At 43.5% G+C, this 19828-nt stretch overlaps 4 protein-coding genes across 4 annotated transcripts in view; 3 read left to right on the top strand and 1 right to left on the bottom strand. All coding sequences in view use genetic code 11, as the record gives it.

Moving 5' to 3' along the window:
• The window catches only part of EGR_02722 (E3 ubiquitin-protein ligase 6-Mar), a gene marked incomplete at both ends in the record, with an annotated part of 8730 nt that extends 7327 nt beyond the window's left edge, over positions 1–1403 (top strand). The window contains 4 exons of the mRNA XM_024491971.1: positions 246–663; positions 746–974; positions 1074–1200; positions 1268–1403. Of these exons, the coding sequence (XP_024353465.1) occupies positions 246–663; positions 746–974; positions 1074–1200; positions 1268–1403 (910 nt within the window). The remainder of the gene's footprint in view (positions 1–245; positions 664–745; positions 975–1073; positions 1201–1267) is intronic.
• A 359-nt stretch (positions 1404–1762) lies between these two features.
• On the bottom strand, positions 1763–4792 carry EGR_02723 (hypothetical protein; the record flags this gene model as incomplete). The annotated part of the gene is made up of 12 exons (XM_024491972.1): positions 1763–1819; positions 2081–2143; positions 2208–2264; positions 2370–2432; positions 2680–2776; positions 3219–3429; positions 3505–3854; positions 4074–4276; positions 4343–4408; positions 4441–4539; positions 4573–4633; positions 4668–4792. The coding sequence occupies 12 exons, from the start codon at positions 4790–4792 to the stop codon at positions 1763–1765; spliced, it is 1452 nt and encodes a 483-aa protein (XP_024353466.1).
• A 685-nt stretch (positions 4793–5477) lies between these two features.
• On the top strand, positions 5478–6865 carry EGR_02724 (hypothetical protein; the record flags this gene model as incomplete). Its single annotated transcript, XM_024491973.1, has 2 exons — positions 5478–5521; positions 6664–6865. 2 exons carry the CDS (start codon positions 5478–5480, stop codon positions 6863–6865), a joined length of 246 nt encoding a protein of 81 aa, XP_024353467.1.
• Positions 6866–8407: 1542 nt separating this feature from the next.
• The window catches only part of EGR_02725 (Collagen alpha-3(VI) chain), a gene marked incomplete at both ends in the record, with an annotated part of 37472 nt that continues 26051 nt past the window's right edge, over positions 8408–19828 (top strand). Inside the window, 27 exons of the mRNA XM_024491974.1 lie at positions 8408–8484; positions 8903–9036; positions 9297–9428; positions 9742–9879; positions 10042–10185; positions 10304–10438; positions 10611–10754; positions 10841–11152; positions 11425–11682; positions 12246–12572; positions 12773–13042; positions 13122–13253; positions 13524–13658; positions 13790–14080; positions 14372–14647; positions 14784–14918; positions 14991–15187; positions 15327–15549; positions 15731–15868; positions 16082–16228; positions 16424–16549; positions 16639–16782; positions 17272–17403; positions 17812–18043; positions 18545–18905; positions 18980–19190; positions 19501–19785. Coding sequence (XP_024353468.1) covers positions 8408–8484; positions 8903–9036; positions 9297–9428; positions 9742–9879; positions 10042–10185; positions 10304–10438; positions 10611–10754; positions 10841–11152; positions 11425–11682; positions 12246–12572; positions 12773–13042; positions 13122–13253; positions 13524–13658; positions 13790–14080; positions 14372–14647; positions 14784–14918; positions 14991–15187; positions 15327–15549; positions 15731–15868; positions 16082–16228; positions 16424–16549; positions 16639–16782; positions 17272–17403; positions 17812–18043; positions 18545–18905; positions 18980–19190; positions 19501–19785 — 5236 coding nt within the window. The remainder of the gene's footprint in view (positions 8485–8902; positions 9037–9296; positions 9429–9741; positions 9880–10041; positions 10186–10303; positions 10439–10610; positions 10755–10840; positions 11153–11424; positions 11683–12245; positions 12573–12772; positions 13043–13121; positions 13254–13523; positions 13659–13789; positions 14081–14371; positions 14648–14783; positions 14919–14990; positions 15188–15326; positions 15550–15730; positions 15869–16081; positions 16229–16423; positions 16550–16638; positions 16783–17271; positions 17404–17811; positions 18044–18544; positions 18906–18979; positions 19191–19500; positions 19786–19828) is intronic.

Consider the following 19828-nt stretch of genomic DNA (forward strand, 5'->3'; position numbering starts at 1 on the left):
GTATGTATAAATTCAAGACTTCTACAGCTATGCGTACAGTGACTGAGGTGTTCCGGCCCGTTTTTATTTCATTAGCACCGAAAAAGAAGCGACGGCTTACTCCCTCACCCACCAGCTCGCCAAAAATGGTCGAATTGAGCCGCGTTTGCTAGACTTTTTCCGTTAAAAACCGTTTTGAAAACGTCCAGATTTTGCTGGAGAATTCGATTATTCTTGGAAATTCACTTAATGCGCCCTCTTTCCAGTCTCCCAATAGCACTGCAGACCCTATGCAACGTGTGGTATATCCTCGTGGACAAAGCAGCTCATTTGACCACATGGGAGGGCTGGCGTTGGCTCTCGGATTGGACCTTGGGGATAGGTGAGTGGCTGCGAGGCAACTCGTTCGCACCAGCTTGGGCGCGACGTGAGGCGCTGGCTATAGTACTGCCGCCGCTCGCCAACGCACCGGCCAACGGTGAGGACGCCGATGCTGCCGCGCTCCACCGTAAGCAGGTACTACGCGAACTCCTTCTCACCCTCTCCGTGCCTCTTCGATTGGCCCTCCTCTCCACTTTGTTACTGGTGATCCTACCCGCTTCTCTCGGCCTTCTCATCAACCTCGTTGTCTTTATCCCCGCCTGGATCGGACCCGAGAAGACCCTAGCTATCGGGTTTTCAGAGGTAAGGGAGCGACATTGCTTTCTTTTGCCTTTGATTATAAACATTATTTTAATTCCTTCACTTTTTGCCTCCTCTCCTACAGAGTTGGATTTTCGGGGTGATGCACATGAAGGTTTGGATGCTGATTCTGCTGGTGGGGCCGCGTTGGCAGGTGCGGGATCGGTTGGAGGAGATTCACGATGAAATTCTCCACAACTGGCCTGCGATTCGTGTTTTCCGCATCATCCGACTCTCACTGCCTCTCTTTGCGATTATCGGACTCTCACTTTCTTTCCCCTTCCTCCTCGCTTACTATCTTGCTCCTCATCTCAGTAGGTCCCCCTCGTTATTTTTTTTGCCACGATGTTTTGACATTTGCTTGCCGCTTGAGCTGCTATTACTACCCCTTTCTCATTGCACTTTTCTTTAAGATGTCCGACCGGAGGTTGCGTTCCGTTATGTCTATCCCCTGCTCTTTGGATTGGTTCTGCTCGGTGTTTTGGTCTACTGGCAGATGCGACAGTGTATCAAACTCTACGAACAAATCAAGGATGCTGAGTAAATCGCCGTTTCGTCCCGTCACATCCTCGTCGCGTCATGACTCACCCGCACATTTCATTTTTAGGTATCTCATTGGACGTAGACTCGTGAATTACGGTGATGCGGACAGTGCTGGGAAATGGGCACCGAGCACTTCGGCCGAAATGGGAACTCAGACGGACAATGGCCTGGGCAATGAAATCATGGCCGTGGCCACGTGATACTACTCTCCGTGCAGTATTTTACCTTCCTTCCCCCTCTTGCAAAGCACTGCTTCGGTCAAGTCTAAATAATTATGCATCTTTCTTCCACACCTCGTGTAAATAGATTTGTGGAACACAAACGATGCTGCGTATGTTCTCTCACTTTTGCAACGAATTAGAATGCCAAGTGCAGGGGCGGTTTATATCTATCGCGTGGGGAAAGACCAGTACTCCACCAGAACGAAAATGGGCTGAAATGAGAATGACCACTCCCTCGTACTGAAATCAGAAGGCTGATTCAGTAGATAAAAGTTCAATTTTTCATTCGGTGATTAAGGGGTACTTTACACCTGGAGTCGTAAGAAATCGTGTGGGATTTAGTCAACTCTTCTGTACAACTTTGGTGGGCGGGAGGGGGCCTTCTTTGCCTTGAACTGAAACAGAAAGCACGACTTCACCTTGAAAAGTCGGAAAGGCTGTGTAGGCTGGAATGATAAGCTCAACGGGGGGAGGGTTTTGCATTTTGGTGAAAAAATCATTAAGGAGACTTGGGAGTTAAGGTCCGCAAAACCCATGTAAGAATGTGAAATATCATTTAAAAGTGCATGACCGGTGTTACGTTGATACCATTTCTGGCAGCGGTTTGTCATATATTCGACCTGGGAGTTCATAAATCGCCTAGGTTTAGTACATACCGAGTTCGTGGGTACTCGTGGCACATCAGTTCTCCTCCGGCTATCAACAGACCTCAAAATTTGCTAAAAAACACACTGAAGCTCAGCTCATGGAGTGTGTACATCAAAATCAACCGCACCAACTTACCGGTGAGAGTGTTGTCTTCATTGCCATCCGTGGTACATCTGGTCGCGGTATATGTACCTAATAATAAGGATCAGTTATAACTCAACAGGGAAAGCTAGTTGGCCACAAATGAGAATGGGATAGGAAAATTTGAAGTAGAAGTAAAAGAGGCTGAGAACTCACAGTATTGATAAATCTGTCGACTTCACGCCTTTCCACGGGCAGACTGACAGGACGGACCAAATTCTATCGTAATATAAAGGAAGGCATTTAAGTGTCCTTTACAAAAAATCGGTGATTGTTAATATCCAATCTTATTTTCATGAAAAATCCACAAAATAAAGGGGAAAGAAACAGCAGTTAATTCCCCCCCCCGCATGACATTTGGCCATAAATCCAAGAAAACTTTTATGCTTGTATAAAGGCGAAAACGGAATTAACATGAATAAATTCAGCCTGGGATTACCGTTGGAAATCTTAATTGTAAGAGTACATGTTTGCAAAATTTACACATGAAGAGGTAGCTTGCCCTTTTGCCTGATTGATAATCAGCAATGAGTTTCGCTGCGGAGTGAATTAGCGTGTTCTGTCTACAATTGAGAAAAAATGCACACTAACAATTCCTATTTGCTCCAACATCTTGACGCCAGAGGAAAAGTACTAGCGAATGAGTAGCATAAATGAGTAAAAAGAGGTAAAAGGACTCCAGAGTAGGCCTTGCGTTACCCGACTGCATCTAGTTCTCTAAACACCTTTATAATAAAGTATTTTTCGGATAACAATTCGAGAATACTAGCATAACCAGTGGCCACGGCTTCCCTACAAAAACTTTGTGTTCAAAAGTGATTGAAAAAACAAACATGCTAGGACGCTTTCACATGAATATAGGCACTCAATTCTAGCATAAAGCAGATATTCAAATATGTTTACAGGAAAACTGGGCGATGAATTCTACTTATTAACATGGATTAATTTCATGCGCTTTCAATCCTCGTGTTTCCTGATTAATGTGGCCAAATTTTTATCGCTTACGCAATGCGCGGCTCAGGAGTAGTCAGTGAAGTCGAGGGTACAATACGAGATGTGATACGTTCCTCATAGTGCCGCATTAACATTCCCAGCGTGGAGAGGTATTCGCACACCGAAGGCACGTCCTTTACCTTAATACGCAGAGGATTCATTATGAACTTGGTCAATTTTTTCTGCACTTTCTCCAAATTCTCATCTCCTTCAGCCGCGGGAACTAGAAGAAGCAAGGATATCGAAAGCTGAGTTGGCCAATTCGTGGAACGAAATAAGTGAGAAAAAGGGGAATTACGCTGCCAGCACTCCCTAAATATATCCCTCATTGCTTTCTTTAGAAGAATGCACTGTGAAAAGTTAGAAGAAAGCCAGGCCTCCTTCAGTACAAGAATGGGGGCCGTATAGGGTAATACGTTGGGTCGACAGGAGGCGGAAGCGAGCGCGTCTTGAGGAAAGCTGGAGGTAAGCGATTCAATATCATAGGTGGACGAAACAGATATCTTTTTTAAGAATGCACATCGGTGGTGGTAGGATGCCGAGATTGAAGAAATAAGGACGCCTATCTTATCCGTGACGCCCGAAAACGCCCTTTCGATGTCTCCGGACGAGCCCTTTGTGAGTAAATAGTCGGTGGCTTGAAGAAGACTATGAATGGGGAAAAATGGACGCAATGGCACAAAGCTGTAGCAGAATACCTGATTTTGGTTCAAAATGTCTGCTAACTACATGTGGGGAGATATACACACTAAATTAATAATGTGCCAGCATTACCGAGTAAGAACGGCTTTCCAAAAAAACATCAAGACAATTTAAAAAGGGGGAAGTGTGAATGAGTTATTTGAAATGGTACTCTATAATTCATACCAAAATAACATGTCGAGGAGGACCACCACATCACTGTCTTCAACACGTGGACGAGTTTTGACAAGTGTGAGCGAATCGGCAATGTACCCATAAATTCGCCCATAATCAGGTGAGATGAATCCTTTGGGTCCACCCAAGCGTATTGCAGTGCATCTATTTTCCGTATCATTAGAACACTCGTTTCTAGCAATGTCTCGAAGAACCTAAATCCCAAAAAGATAAGACGTAGGACGAGTATCACATGACATAAGGGGAACAACATGACTTACCGATGATATCCCAGGCCCTGGTGAAAACCGAGCTGGCACAACTGATTTAAAGCTGTTTTTCATAATCTAAAGCAAATCAATTCAAAATTTAAGAGAACCTCAAGAGTGCTCTCTTCTGTAGGAATCTGTTCAGGTGCCAAGTTTCCTCCAAAGTCGGCTGCGTCATTTGATAAACACAAGGAAATGAGCTGTTCAATCTATTTAAAAGTAGTTGGACAAAAATAACCAACGTCTTCGGCCTTTTTTGAAGGTACGATATTCCTCAATTCTTCCACAGATAACATGTTGTCCCTAGAATAATTATGGTTAAGTCATACAGCCCTACCTTTCAAGCGCCCATATTATTTTATCAAGATCAGAAAGAGACCAATTTGATACTGCTCGATGCAATCGCTTCGAGACGCACACGTAGTCAGGCGGCAAAAAGGCCCGATTCTTACAAGCAGCCATGCAAGAACACAAAACTGCCACAGTACCACAAAGTGCGCCACAGGCGCAGGGCAATATAAAAACTCAACCAGTCAATTATATTTCGCAATGAAATGATGAAGATGTTGACGCACGGGAGATGGTAAAAAATGACAAAAAAGTGACTTAAAACGCAAAATATTATCACCTTATGATCAATTACTTCCTTGCAACCATGAAAGGACGTAGATTTGCATTTGGTTGCAAACCCGAACAATACGTACTTTACTTCTTAGTAAGGTTATTGCTGGTATAACTGGAGTTCGACATCTGTGAAAAATGCGCATTATTAAGTGCTGATAGCATGGAGGAGGAAACATTGTAACAAATAGTCACTACCCTTGGAAAACTAGATTTCTTGGTAGGAGATGGATGATAATAAGATAGTTATAAATTGCAGTTTATGCCTGTCGAAAGTATTATTAACGGAAACTCAAATTTTGGAAAATTACTTACTGGGTTACAAATCTACGGGAACCACTTTGACCAAAGCTATGTCCTAACAACTTATTTAGGCCTACAGTCAACGGAACACAATCATTTTTGTTTAAGCTTTTATTTATTAAAACCACATTTATTGTAGACTACGCAGCTAGTTCACTGCCCTGGTCTGTGGCAGTTTCGATTATGTTTGTTTTAACTACCTCCGCTTGATGCTCCAAATTCAATGCGGGGCAGATTGGCTCTCCCTTTTCCTGCCGTTAGTGCTAGGTTCGCCTGAGTTGTTGGCTTTTCATGCGTTGAATAATCATTTGCTTCGGTGTCTGCTTGGGTCATTCTGACAGAGTGTTTTGCATTTATATTTTGAGTGGTCGAAGTAATAAGTCGTACCACTATGTCCCAAAATTGTGTTTATTTGGTGGTCCATGCGTTTGGCTATGCTTTTCTGGTCAATCATGATTTTTTTGCCCTTGTACTACTGCATTTTTCTACAATAACACTTACTTGGCGGTTGTTATGCGTTTGTACTGCTGAACCAGTTTAGATATACTAATATGAAACGAGGTAGTACCTAGTTGAACGAATGATCTAGTTTAATTCCAGGATAAAGGTACATCACCGGGCTTCCACTCACTTCAGAGTAATTAGTTTGCCTTTGCTTTTTATTGTTTTCCATTCTCGGTCACTAGGTTCTTTCACAACCTTTAATAAAATGAGCGGTATCGCTGTTTCGTCAACAAGAAGTTTGTAACGTCATAAGCAGTAGTTTTCAAACAATATTCCTTCGGTTTTTTGAAAAAAGCCTATTGGGAATGCTTCGTTTCGGCTAATGTTAGAACTTGGCTTTACAGCATGACTAGCGGCATACAATTTATTGGAAGTCTTGGAGTGTTCTGAGATGTAAATTTTGTGCAACGCTCGGTGCATTTTATCCCAAGCTGCGTTCTGCGATGTAATGTGCTCAAGAATTGTAAAATTATGTTAGGGTATTGATTTTACTTTTAAGCATTAAATGACAGCGAAATCCATGTAGTAGTTTTATTGTGGCTGTTGATTTTCTCCTCAATGCCTTTGGTTATGACTACATCCTCAGTTTTACTATAATGTTTGTGTAGAGGATATAGGATTACAGGATCACGACGGGTTAGTTAGTGTTTACCCTCATCGGATCGTAGGTAGGTTAGCATGTAGCAAGTTTAACATGTTGGACTTTTTTGCAACCATTCGCCGTAAGTTTGTTAAGCATGGTGATCTTTGTGATCCAGAAGCATTTGCATTGTACGTTTCTGGATCCTTACTACAGAGCGAAGCGAAAAATTTTATCTTCGTTTTCACTCTTGAAAGGCCCTTTCTTCATCCTTACAAATTTGGCTAACATTGACTGTTTACATAAACCATGTTATTTTATACAGAAAAATGATCTCCGGCAAAGACCTCAAGTCGTTGCGCTACGCACTCCAACCGAGCATAAACTTTATGAAGAATTGGGGTCGTCCGCTATCCGCCTATGGGGCCGGCGCTGCCCTACTGGCCATCTATCTCATCGACTGGCGCATCGTCGCGACTCGAATCCCCTTCTACAGGAAGAAGTTTGAAGAAAAGACAATTGAATAGCTTGGTGGATTGATTGTTGGGAGAAGTCGTCCATGCCTATGATCTAGTGTGCACGCCCTCTTCAGGACGCCGTTAATCTTTTTTTATATTTAACTTCAAATAAAAGCTATCACAGATCGACTGGTTTGTTCATAATGGTTGTGATGGGCGCATCTTTGATGGTTCAGTTTGAAACGATACAAGGTGTTACGTTCATTGAATTGATATGGGATTTTTGTCTGTTTTAATTCCCTTTCTGTGGACTTGTTTCAGTCACACCAAGTTTATCGCAGTCTATTGTTTGGTTCGTTTGCTTAGATAGAGCTGGTGATATAGGGGTCAGCTGCTGGGCTAATGCTGACGAAACCGAGTTGGGTATCGAACAGTATCGAGAGAGGGCTGTTAGGGGTCCATACCGGGCTTCTCGCTGATAGTTTTGATTCAGAGCTGTTGTCAGGTGACGGCGTAGTCACCAGGGTAATTTTCTATTTCACCGGACGATTCCATCCCTATTACCGACGCTGGAATCAGCCATGGGGCTGAGCTTGATCCACGGCGGTCTTGTTGTTTCTACTTAGAGGATATGTTCAACAGTAACAGGAGCTTATGCTAACTCTCCTATAGCCGCGCGAAGTCATCCACAAGCACCAGTGATTGCTTTTAGTTCTAACGGGCGAGTTTGATTAAATTCATTCGAATCAGGAGTCCTGCTTCTGACTTATGCCAATCTCTCTGAAGGGATGATTGCCTTTTTCGACTAACGGTTCTCAAATATGTGCATCAAAGCACACGGTTTTGGAACGTTTAGGGCTATTGTGTCAATGCCAAATGCTTGGGGTTTCATTGTTAAAGGTGTGGTTGGATATCCAAATTATTGGCATGAGTCAGTACGCAAAATTTTGTGTTTCGCTGACTCTTTTGCCGCTGAATTTGGCCCTTGATGAAACAGAAAGGAGACGGCACTTTTCAACACACAAATTCAGGCCTACACTCTTAGACGTGGACTACTAAAAGTTTTTTGGACATAACTGTTGACCAGTAATTTTATGCACAACCTAAAACCAATGATTTTATATACTTGGTAAATAACAAAATGGGGTGGTGCCATTCTTAGTCGATTAGCGATGGATCACTTAAGCGGCACAGGAGTTTGAGGGTGTCTTTTAAACGCGACCCGCTTATAGCTTCTTGAATGAGCCCTTTAAAGCAGAAACCAAGCTGCTTGCAAACTACTCAGCCTAACAGACTGTATTGGTAAACTTCTAGTAATTAATCCGCCGTGGAACCACTTTTTCGGATAAAAGTTTATTTGAAACACTTGAAAAGTGAAAAAACCAATTAGAGAAAATTATGCGGGTTGGGTGTGTTGTTGCTGGTGCCTTGCCCAGGGGAAGGAGGCATTTGAAGATGGGTATAAAAGTCGGGGAAGACTTCCTCGAAAAGTCACTTTGCGTCTTTGCTCTCAGAAGACGCACTTCTTGACGCTTAAACCCTACAACTTTCCTCATCGTTCAACGGTTTGCACACGAGAGGGTGTTGAAGCCTGACTTAACGGCCTGCACCATGGCTCAACTACCACTAACGGAATTGCTGGCCCTAATCGTGCTCATTTCAGCAGTGGCAACAAGGCTTTCGGATGGGTATGTTTGGCGCAGTTTTATGATTTGTGGAACAATTTCTTACTTGTCATTACTAGCACAGTTTCAAGTGTAATAAGCCTGCCTTTAGTTGCGCAATCCCAGTAACGACAGTCGAAGCTGAAGACGAGGTTTCTAATAACCTTGGAGATTTTATGTAAACTGAATAAGCTCAGCCCTAATTCCGTACCAGCATTCTGCAATCCAAACCTTTCATGATAGTACTTTATTAATAAAAGAAATTATGGGCAGAACAATGTAACAAGGCTTTAAAATTATGTAAACTATAGTAGGATTTAGAATAACAATCGCAGGTTAGGTCACAGTGTCTTTAATTTAAGCTTGAACTGTCCCTTTACTCTAACCTGAACTCGAATTACTACCCACTAGACACGGAACATTCTCTTGTCTTCTTCTGTAGGGATGACTGTCCTCAGTCCACCGTGAGTGAAGTCTGTCACAATGGCACACTCCTTCTCGTTGCTGAGAAGTACCTCAAAGATGCCAAAGACAACTGCGTGAAAGTCGTTGACCGGCGTCAACTTCCCGAACTGAGTTTGTTTATTCTCACTTTCTTTCTACTTTGCTCACTTAGCTGTGCCTAAGTTGACGATGTTTATTCAGATATGTAGTAATGTATGGCTAATTTCGAGTGATAAAATAATATTTTACCCCTAGATTATCATTTAAATGTATGTAATCCTGCACTGTGATTATAGTGGATCACAAGCTTTGTAAACGGTTTCACTTGCATTATAGAGGTGTATTTATCTCATTTAACTGTAAGCTTAGAAATTCCCTTCTTCTTGTTGTAGTATGTCCACCGCCTACACTCATAAAGGCTTCGCCGTGCTCCTCAGAGGGTCAAATGACGGAGTTTTATGAGGCCTACCGAAAACTCAATTGCAAGTGTGAAAAAGTTATCATAAGTCAACAGAAGGCATGCCGTAAGTTCCACAGAACACAAAAGACCTCTAGAATCGGTTCTTAACTATCTTTACATCACTCATGCCTTGAGAGATAATAACGTTGAAATGGTATCACAATGGAATTCACAGCCTCACTTATTCCGACTTCGGTGTCATCATCTCCAGCTTGTTAGGTAAAGTGGAACTGAGTCCTTTGGTTTCATTAAAATCTGCTTTAAAATTGTGAAGAGTACTCTCAGGAGATTTGGCTCTATTGTGCTTGAAAACCCATAAAAAGTAATCTTAAAGCCAACAGTACTTCACGCAAAACGTTTTCACTTCGTCATGAAAGCATGCGAACCCTGCGAAACAACTCGCAAAGACTGCGATCCTCACTCTAAGACGGTGGAAGTCACTACAATATGCTACCGTCATGGAACCAATGGACGCTGCGATCCTGTCCGTCAGGTTAGCTACGAGCCCTGTGGAGGTAAGCATTCTCTCCTCCGATTTCTTGAACCGCATCTAACAGACGTATTGAATAAATCCAATCCCATACATTGTTTTCGCCTAATATTTCATGATTGGTACAAAGTTTTATGCCGATAGTAAGATCAGTTGAATAGTTAATAAAACAGTTTGGTATTTACAGACTGCCCAAATAGCGTAGCGAGAAGGGAGCTGCCGTGCGACTACTGCAAGGGGAGACGCGACGTTGTGCTGGTAACACAATTCAGGGAGGAGTCCAGTCCCAGAAGGTGTCTCGTGTCGGAGAGGAGAATCAGCGAGCCTTGTGGTAAGCCTACAAACTATTCACTTTCCTATACAAAGTATATTTTTATAAAGTCAAATTGAATGCCATCTCATTTATTGAAACTATAAGAATGTCCTGATTTTTGCTTTTATACTTTCAGAATGCAAAAAAGGAGTAACCACTAAATTTGTGTGCGTGAACAATGATGCTCGCATGCGACAGATGACACATAGGAGACAAATTTCCTGCTTTGAGTGCAGCACTAAGACTATCGAAGTAGTTGAGAAGAAGATAAGTGAGTACCTTGCATCTCAAGGTTAATCCTGCAGTTGTCTGAGGGAAACCCCTTAAAATACCATCTTTATTATCAACAGTCTGGTTTGAAGTGGTATTAGGTTCACATTTCATTTCCCCAAAATAAAACTAGTGGTTTTCCTCTGGCCCTAAACTTTGCAATTTTCGATTAGAATGCCGTGGTCAGGCTCTTGTGCGTCAACCCTGTAAGCGTGACCCTACTACTGGGATCGGCTTTCAGGAGATACGTCTCGTCAGTGAGCGTTCGGTCAATTGTACCTGCACACGCTCCGTCCGTGCGATTAAACAAGTTTGTAGTAAGTATTTCACCCTCCCATCCATCCTCCTTTACATCCATGGAATCTACTAGATTTAATACTACCCACACAACTTTTTCGAATAGGTTGTCCACCAGGCGTGAAACAGGAGACAGTGTGCCACGGTCACAGCAACACCATGATTGTGAAATCTATTCGCTACCGTCTGCATCAGAAGGACAGAAACCATGTCAGTTGTCGGGCGGTGGTCCACCTTAAACATTTGCCACCTCCGCCCTGTCCACCACTGAATGAGACAGTCGCAGAGAATCAATCTGTGCTGTTGAAGGAGGTCTGCGATCCCCAGATCTGCCAACGCCATATTGTTGCTAGTGAATGGCAGCTGGAAGGGTGCGAGTGCCGGCGAATGGTTCGCAAGGAGGTTGCCGGCAAATGCTGTACGTGTTGATGTTAACTTATCTAGGCAACGGAAATAACAAATTTTGTTTATATATGTAAGGTTTTGCCTTAATATTCAAACGTAATCTAAGGAGAAGATGCTGTACGATAAAAAGGGCAAATAACGAGTAGACTTGTCGGTGCAACTTCATTGCAACTTTTAAAGAAGATTGGCTCCTAGAGGCGTAACTTGATAGCCGTGTTACAATGAGCAACTACAACGAAATCTCCATTTGTGGTCTCTACACACTTTGTATCAACTCGCTTTTAGGCTGCCCGAAGTCGAATATTGAAGTGTCTCCGTGCGTCGGCAATCAGCGCTCTGTCCATAAAAACTCGTACGTTCTAATCAACGGGCAATGCTTGCGGCATGTTACAAATAAAATCGAGCCCTGTAGAAGCAACCTGCAGGATTCGCATCGCGTCTACTGTGACGAGACTCTTGGCGCCAAAGTCTATGAGACCTCAACTTTCAGAGAGCTGGCTGGGGGCACACTTGAGACTCTCCAAAGGCGAACTATCCCAGTCGGTGAGTGCTCCGTCGAGAGGGTAGAACATAATCCGCTGTCATTTTAACGCTACTTTATATACCTTAGTGTTAATGGTATCTCCTCACTCCATTTATTTTAAACCTCATAATTTTGACCTAACATTCCGTGTCCTTTTAATCAGTTTATCAAAATGCGTCCGAATGCTTCATTACATAATGGAGTGAATTATGGTACTTGTAAATTTTTCCCACCTTTACTGAGCATACATAATTGAAATCGTGTTGACTAATCGGATCGCTTTGCATCAAGGCTAACGCGGATCTGGCTGGGGCTAGATGTTGTTCACGGTCAAATTTATTCGTAAAATACCAAAAACGTTATCGTTATCTCTAAATTGAACCAAAAATTTAGTGCACTTTTCATCGGCATGGAAAGGGATATGGAGAAAAAGGCCCCACTAACCTAGCATCTTCAAAGGTGTTATGTAGATGCACGTAGAGGAAGACCTGCATTCATAAATTTCAGTTGGAATTATTCTAAAATCATTGCTGACCACAAACCCTGTCCCTTTCCCACGCAAATGAATGATTCTCGGTTTCAGTCTGCAATGACACGTACGTGGAGAGTGCGGGAGCATGCAAGCGGGACGCAACGACAGGTCGGATGGTCCGGACGGCTGTGGTGATGAGCAGCAGTCGAGAGGGCTGCGAGTGCACAGCACCGCGAGCGCACATCCTCACCACCGCCTGCGACTGCGTAGACGTTGAGACGGGCGAGGTTAAGCAGGAGGGGGAGAGTTTTAGGGAAGAGGTGCCCTGCGAGACCCACTGCACACCTGGTGGGGAACTTTGTGGCACTCCCGCGTGTCAACGCAAAAGCCGTTGGTTTAACATGATTTATTTGGGCGAAGGAGATCCACCAAGGTGTCGTAAGGAATTGATCAAAGAGGCAATCGCGGATTGTTGCAAGTCTTTACTTACTAAAAATCATTTAATGCTTTTATTTATAATAAATTATTAGTGATACTAGACCCTTATTCACTCATTCCTGGCGACACAAGTTAGCAAGCAGTTAGTAATTATGGGCTTCTAAAATAAACAAACATCTGTTGCTGCCATGAATTCTAAGGCTGTCCGGCTGACTCCAAAATCACCCGCACCTGCAACTTGGATGGTGGAGCAAAGTGGCAGATGGCGCAGACTAGGTACCGTCTGGAGGCAGGTAGATGTACGCCGCAAGAGACGCGATGGCAGGAGACGGTGAACTGCTCTGAGGGCTTGGTGGGTCAGGAGCGCGGCCCGCGCCGCCCCGAGGGGCTGCAGGAGGTGCGTTTGGTCTTCGAAACTCTCGTCGGGTGCAAATGCGTGCGCGCCGAGAAGCAACTACAATGTCCCTGGCGTAGGTCTAAACTTAAGCACATCCCACTACCGCTAAAGCTTTTGCGATAAAATGTGGTTCTATTGTTTACTCACTTTAGGTTGCCCAGAACCAACCCGACATGTCTACTGCGACACTGCGCTGGGCGGAGAATCGGTGGTGGAGGTTACGCGGTTTAATCTCATTGGCTGCAAGTGTCAACGTCAGGTGCAGAGCAAAAGAAGCAAGATAAGTAAGCCTCAGTTTTTTTTACCTTATGTTTGAGAGACAACTCCTGTGCATAGTTAATGGAAATGTCTTCTCATTACATGGTCCAAATTAACTCACCATGTCAATTACAATGACAAAATTCACGAAATACGTTTTTACCAGTCGACTTTACCTTAATATCACTGCATTCTTTGAGGGTAGGCTCTCAATGTATGAAATAAACAAGTGTTTGCATAAAAAGTAAGCCTTCAAGCATATTAACTGAGGCGTTTAATCTGCTGTGCTCTTGCAGTCTGCCCAGTGTACTCCGAGCTGGTGTCAAGGAATTGTTCGACTAGCACTGGCAAAGAGACAGTCATTCGAAAAAGAATGGTTCAAGACGGATGCATGTGTAAAGTGGTTCTTGAAACTTCCTACGAACAATGTGGTAAGTTACCAGTTCAATGCTTTTGAAAATATTTCCACTTGGAGGCTAATTCTTAAACGATAGGCACTAATATTCACTTCGAAAATAACAACAAATTCCCATTTATTGTTATTTGTTTTTACCTCAATTAGGCTGCCCACCCGACCGTAAGGGAAAAGCAATCTGTAACCCTGCAACCAATGAACTCGAGCAAACAATCACCAAGTTCATCCTGATTGGTGGAAAGTGCCGAGAGATTGTGGAGACCGAGAGACGACCAGTCAGGTGTTCGGAAGACCTCCTGACTACTCACCAGGCGATGAAGCAACCACTGCTACGATGTAACAAAGAAACGGGTCAAGGAGAGCTTGTGAGACCGGTGTGGCGAGTGAGCGAGTGTAAATGCACCCGGGGAGAAGAGATACTGCTACGAGGCCGATGTCGTGAGTTGATCACCGTACCCCTCATATACACACACACGAATGCATATTTACTTTCCACCTTGTTTTCTCCTCAGAATGCAATGACCCAAGAACAATAACAGCCTGCGGTCCTGACAAAGGTGTGCGTATCCATCAAGTGACAAAATTCACGCTGAATAAACAAACTTTACAATGTGTCTCCAACACCACAGTGGAAGAGGAGCCCTTCTGTGAGCGATTACACTCACTGCCCATTTGCTGCAAAAATTATGCTTTGTCCCAATACCAATTTATGCCTTTGACCATTCACAGCTTGTCCCAAAGCAGAGACGATCTACACACCCTGTGACCCTTTGACGGGTAAGAAGAAGATGATTGTGGTGAGCTATGTGCCGGAGAATTGCATATGTAAGAGGCGAGAGGAGGAACACTCTTTATCCTGCCGATGCGGAGCCGATAAACCGTCGTTTGGAAAATCACTCTGTAATGTTCTGCGCCGAGAGATCTCTATGGAAGGCACCCTGAAAGAGTGGCGGGATGATATTAATCAATGTGTAGACGTAGTAAAACGGATTACCTATCCACATGGTGAGATATCCAGATTGTACTTTTCATTGCATCCCAAACACGTATTCTTGCCTTTTTACATTAAAGAAGGATTTCTAATGTTTGAATTTTAAGATGTGTAGTTGAACTAAAGGAAATTCTAAATCTTTCCATGTAGTTTGCAGCCCCAAAGTCAAATTCATACAGTCGCCATGCATGAAGGGTAAGATGGAAGTTAAGAAGATCATCCAGGAGCCCGACCCTAATGACTGCAAGTGCATTACAAATGTCACAGTCAGTAGGGTTGATTGCCGTAAGTCTACACGCGTTTGCTTTAAACCTGCACCTGTGTGGGTTGCTGTTACCGTAGTTTCCCCTCAATTAGGTTGCCCCCCAAAAAAGACGGTGCTTGGGAGCTGCGACTCGGGCGAGGAAAGGCAAACTTTGGTCTATCTTGATCGAGACTGGGATGCACTAACTAAGCAATGCATCTATAAAAATCGACATCAGGAGGATCTCGTTTGTGATTGCCCTATCTCTACTGAATCCACATTGTGCGTTAAAGGACTGATGGAAGCAAGGGTAAGCCCAATGCTAAAGTTTGTTTTAGCATTCTGAGATACTTCGGTGGTGTTTTCAGCATACAGGTGTTTATCCGCCAGTAAAGTTGAAGAAATCAGAGTTAAGCATTGGCTACGAATGACCAATTATTATGTTCTAGCGAACGCGCTACGAAGTGTACATGGGGAGGCTAGGCTGCAAGCGAGAGGAGGAAGTGCAGCGCTGGCAGCCGAACTGTTCTGCAAAGGCGGTACGAGAGGACTTCGGGCAGTGCAACCTCACCACCTGCCGGCGCAGCCTTACAGTCTACACTCAGACTTACAACCCCGCAACTTGTCAATGTGACTGGCAAATCAAGGAGGAGAAGCAATGCTCGTGCTGTGGTGGGTGCCTCTGATTCGCTTATTGTGGCGACATACTCGGAGACTTATGCTTAAGGGAAATTAGCGTCCACCATTGACTGAAATGGGGCATATGTTCATGCTTATTTAAGCGTTAGTTAGGTATACGGGAGGACCACCTTTTAAGAACTCTACTTCATCTGAGTATTTTCTCAAATTTAAGGCTGTCCCGAACCAAAGGTCACCTTTACTTGTCACAACAATACAGAGTGGATTGCGCAATCGGACTACTACGTGCCGCACGTGAAGGGTTGTGGACATGCTTGTCGAAAGCACTCCATAGTCTCCCGTCAACCAATTCGTAAGGCACCTTTGCATCATTCAACGTACACGATTCTTAAAACTGGTCAACTAGGCCTTACAATGACCATATCAATTGGAACGCTTGATCACCTGCCTAATTAAATAAGTATTCCTCTGTACTAAAATGACCATAAGAGCAATCGTATAGTCTGAGAGGATCATTTTTATAAGTAAAACTAATCATGTGCATTATTATACCCCTACTTTTAAGAATGCAATGTGTCAGCTGAAGAAACTGAACGCAGATGGTCTGAATGCGACAAATCAACGTGTCTTCAAGAACTGTTTTACACTGAGGCTTCACCGGTCCACTGCGAATGCGGAAAGAGGAAACGCGTTCTGCAGACCAGACAGTGCTGTAAGTTTAACTTTATGGCAAATTTTCTCCTTAAACAAATCCTCAAATAAGTGCAAGTCCCTCTGATATACCTTCCTAGTCAAACGTCTGAACTCCAAGAAAAATCTTTGCACGAAAAGTGGGACCTTCCCAAGATGATCAAGTATAAGCAACCTTTTTAAAGGGCTTGAGAGAATATGCATTTATTTGCCCTAGGCTGCACCCAAGAGCCTGAAGAAAGTGACAAATGTCATGAGGGAACCCTCCTGCACGTTCTCAAAACGGTCAGCCTCGTTGACCACCGCTGCAAAGAAAGTGTCCAATACGTAACCAAACAAACGGGTATGCCAACCATAAATTTTTTCGTTATTTAACAACTTCTCTTGGAATGTTTTCATCATCGGATGTATTTGATGCATTGTTTTTCTCAGAATGTGATCAACCAAGTGAGCGTAAGACGGGAGTCTGTGACCCCTTGACCTGTAAACGACCACTCTTCGAAGTCACCTACACCCGAGACAAGGAATCTTGCGAGTGCCTACCGAGGCAGAAGTTGATCGGATCTGAGGACTGCTGTAAGTTACCACTTACCTTCATCTGAATTTTGGTAACGAAAGGGAAATAGGGCTAAAAATTCCGAATGACTATCGACTTATTTTGAGGATTTAAGTACTATATAAGCGGTGTAGCCGCCAGAAGGAGAGGACGATCCCAGACGTCATTCCCTCAATCTGGGAAAGTTCAAAAGCAAATCACAATTCTCATTGATTTCACATTATTGCGAAATTCCTTTTTGGCATTTAAGTCGACTTTAATTTATGAAGTAAACCGTATTGTTCATATAAAATTCATCCAATCGCCTTGGCTGCTGATTCTTCCAACACTAAAGAACAATTATTATTGAATGAAATTGTGAATTAGAGCAAGTTGACCTTGCCTTCACCGCAATCAAAGGATGGGCAAGGGCGATTTAGCTGGTTAAATAAGGAAACAAGCTTTTAGGCTGCACGCATTCCCTAGAGACCCTAGCTCAATAAATATACAAGCCGGTCTTCTCATTTAAGGTTGCCTACCCCCACCAAAGCCGACAAAGACGTGTGTTGGGGAGTGTTATATGAATGTTCAAACGCTGGCCCACTTCGACGAGGCACAGAAGACTTGTGTCCGCACGGAAAGTGTCAATCGTCACTGTCCAAGTAAGTCGGCTGTTCTACTTTCGTAATTTTACGTTTCTACATGCCATTTTATGAAGCATATTATTTGTCTGCTGATGCTTCTTCCAGCAATTAATTAGGTGATCAGAAATCTACGTTCTGATGTTAGAGCATGGGGAATGGTCTTTGCTTTGAAGTGGATGCTTTTAGTGTCTGTAAAGCTGCTAAAAAACGCAGTACCGTTTAAATTACCATGTACATATTGAAATAGTTCTCGGCTATCAACTGTCATTAGTAGCTTCAAGTTGCTGCCATCCAAACTCTATCAGCCCTTTCTGCATGCACACGATACAGTCAATTACAGAAATCATGTCACTTTCTCAATCAATCATGACTTCACTGCCAAGCGCACACCGTTGCCTTACAATCTACCCATTTCTGTCGCTTCAGCCTGTCCACTGCCCTCGGAAGTGGTCAAGCCGTGCGGGAGCGCGGGCAACTGTGTCCAGAGCGTGACGCGGACTGAATACCATTTGGAGGACTGTAAATGCAAGCCACGAGAGGTGGTGACCACTCGCAACTGCTGCTGCCAACAACCGCCAGAAGAAAGGCAGCAAGAAGACAAGGCTGGCACCTGCCTGCCTAAAGAACACGTCCTTCTCTATCGTCGAGTTGCCTACGAGTGAGTGGGCTAAGAAAGCACATTATTTCAACCATCTTCAATTCATTTGCAGTTTGTTCTTCCCCTTCTACCTCATGGGTATCTTTAATAGACTCGATTTTAAGGTTGTGTGGTTTAAAGCTATAAGTGTGAGTGCTACCTTTCCGAGAAGATAAACACTGGGCTCTAAAGTAATAACATGAGTGAAAAACTACAATAAATGGTTGCAGAAACGGATAACAATGAGAAAACTTTACCTAAAAAGGAAGAAACAGCACCTTTTCTGGGTTAATCCAACCCTTCAGATTACCCAGTTAACCATTCCTGAACTTGCTGGCTTTATGAATATCACCATATGGATTATAAATCCTAAAATACAACCTTTTGATTGAGTTTCACGGTTAAGAATAAAATGAAAAATATTCGTGTTCAATAATTTGTGGCATCAGATTCAGCAAATTTCAGGTTGTTTTAGCAGTCACCAAGCGGTGTTGTGATTTCACAGAAATCTTTACTTAGTAGGAGTACATTCCCACTGACCATGGTAAATGGATTGTTGCTCTCTCCTCGCATCCCCATCATTCTCGAAATGGCTAACTGCTCCGCTCGATTTAGCCTGGTCGACGGAAAGTGTGTGAAACGTATCGAGGAGCATCGGACACCAGTGGAGTGCCCTCCGCGCGAAGTAAATGGGTCTCAGCCGCTCGTGGAGCGGGGAGAATGCAACAAGGCCTCGTGTCTTCGCAAGGTTAAACAGAGTAGGTGGGTCTTGAACGGATGCCGGTGTCAGCAAATGACCAGCGAGAGCACTGAGGCCTGTTGCTGCAACCAATTTCGGCCTCAAGTCAAGGAAATCTGCCGGTCTGATGGAACCATTCTTAAGGTCGGCTTGGATTCAATGCATAATTAATAAAAGCAAAATCTCGAGGAATTAAACCCAGTCACTGATGCTTTTAGGAGACTAAGTACTGGAATGCTAGTGATGGCAAGTGTAAACCGGAAGTCTTTGTCGAAGTGCTCCCAAAAGTCGAATGTCCGCCAATTAAGGTGCAGCCCACCGGTCCTTGTGAGATCTCTACGGGGCGTCAACCTATAAAGATCGCCAAATATGAATTTAAAAACTGCAAGTGCCTGCCTGTTAATGAAACGATTAAGGATCGTCAGTGCCGTAAGTTTCATATTCATTTTTTCTTGTTCATAGCCTTTGGAGTAAAAATGATGACAGAAGTCATGGAACCCCATTCTAATTGCTTCAACCTTGAATCCCCGCCTTCTAAGGAAATTTTTTGTCTGATCATAATTAGCATATTATAATTTATAGCATTATTCACTTATAAAGGTGTATTCCTTGAATGAAGCGTATCATTTGGTAAAAGTGGTCATAAAGTATTGAAGTAACTAGGATTTATACTGTGTATTTCCAGTAGAAGTACCCTTAGAAAACGAAGGACAAAAGTACGAGTGGTGATTTCTTTCAGGTTGCAAGGAAAATGAGGAAACATACGGCGAATGCGACGCAATTACTTGCCTTCAGAATGTCACCGTAACACAATACAAACAGGAGGGAGGTGTCTGTAGAGCTCAATTACCGATAACAAAACTTCGGCCATGCTGTTGCACACCGAAGGAATCGGAGCCGAAGGTGTTGCGCGAATGCAATCCCAAGACTGGATCCATTCACGAGACTACAGTTAAGCACGTTTTTGATAAGGCGAAAAGTGAGTGCCGCCCCGTCAAGGCAGTGCGAATTCTACCACCAAATGGTGAGTGCTATAACATTTACTGACACCCATAAATCAAGTTTCC

The sequence above is a fragment of the Echinococcus granulosus genome, assembly GCF_000524195.1.
Source record: "Echinococcus granulosus chromosome Unknown EG_S00013, whole genome shotgun sequence".
In the NCBI taxonomy this organism is placed as follows: domain Eukaryota; kingdom Metazoa; phylum Platyhelminthes; class Cestoda; order Cyclophyllidea; family Taeniidae; genus Echinococcus; species Echinococcus granulosus.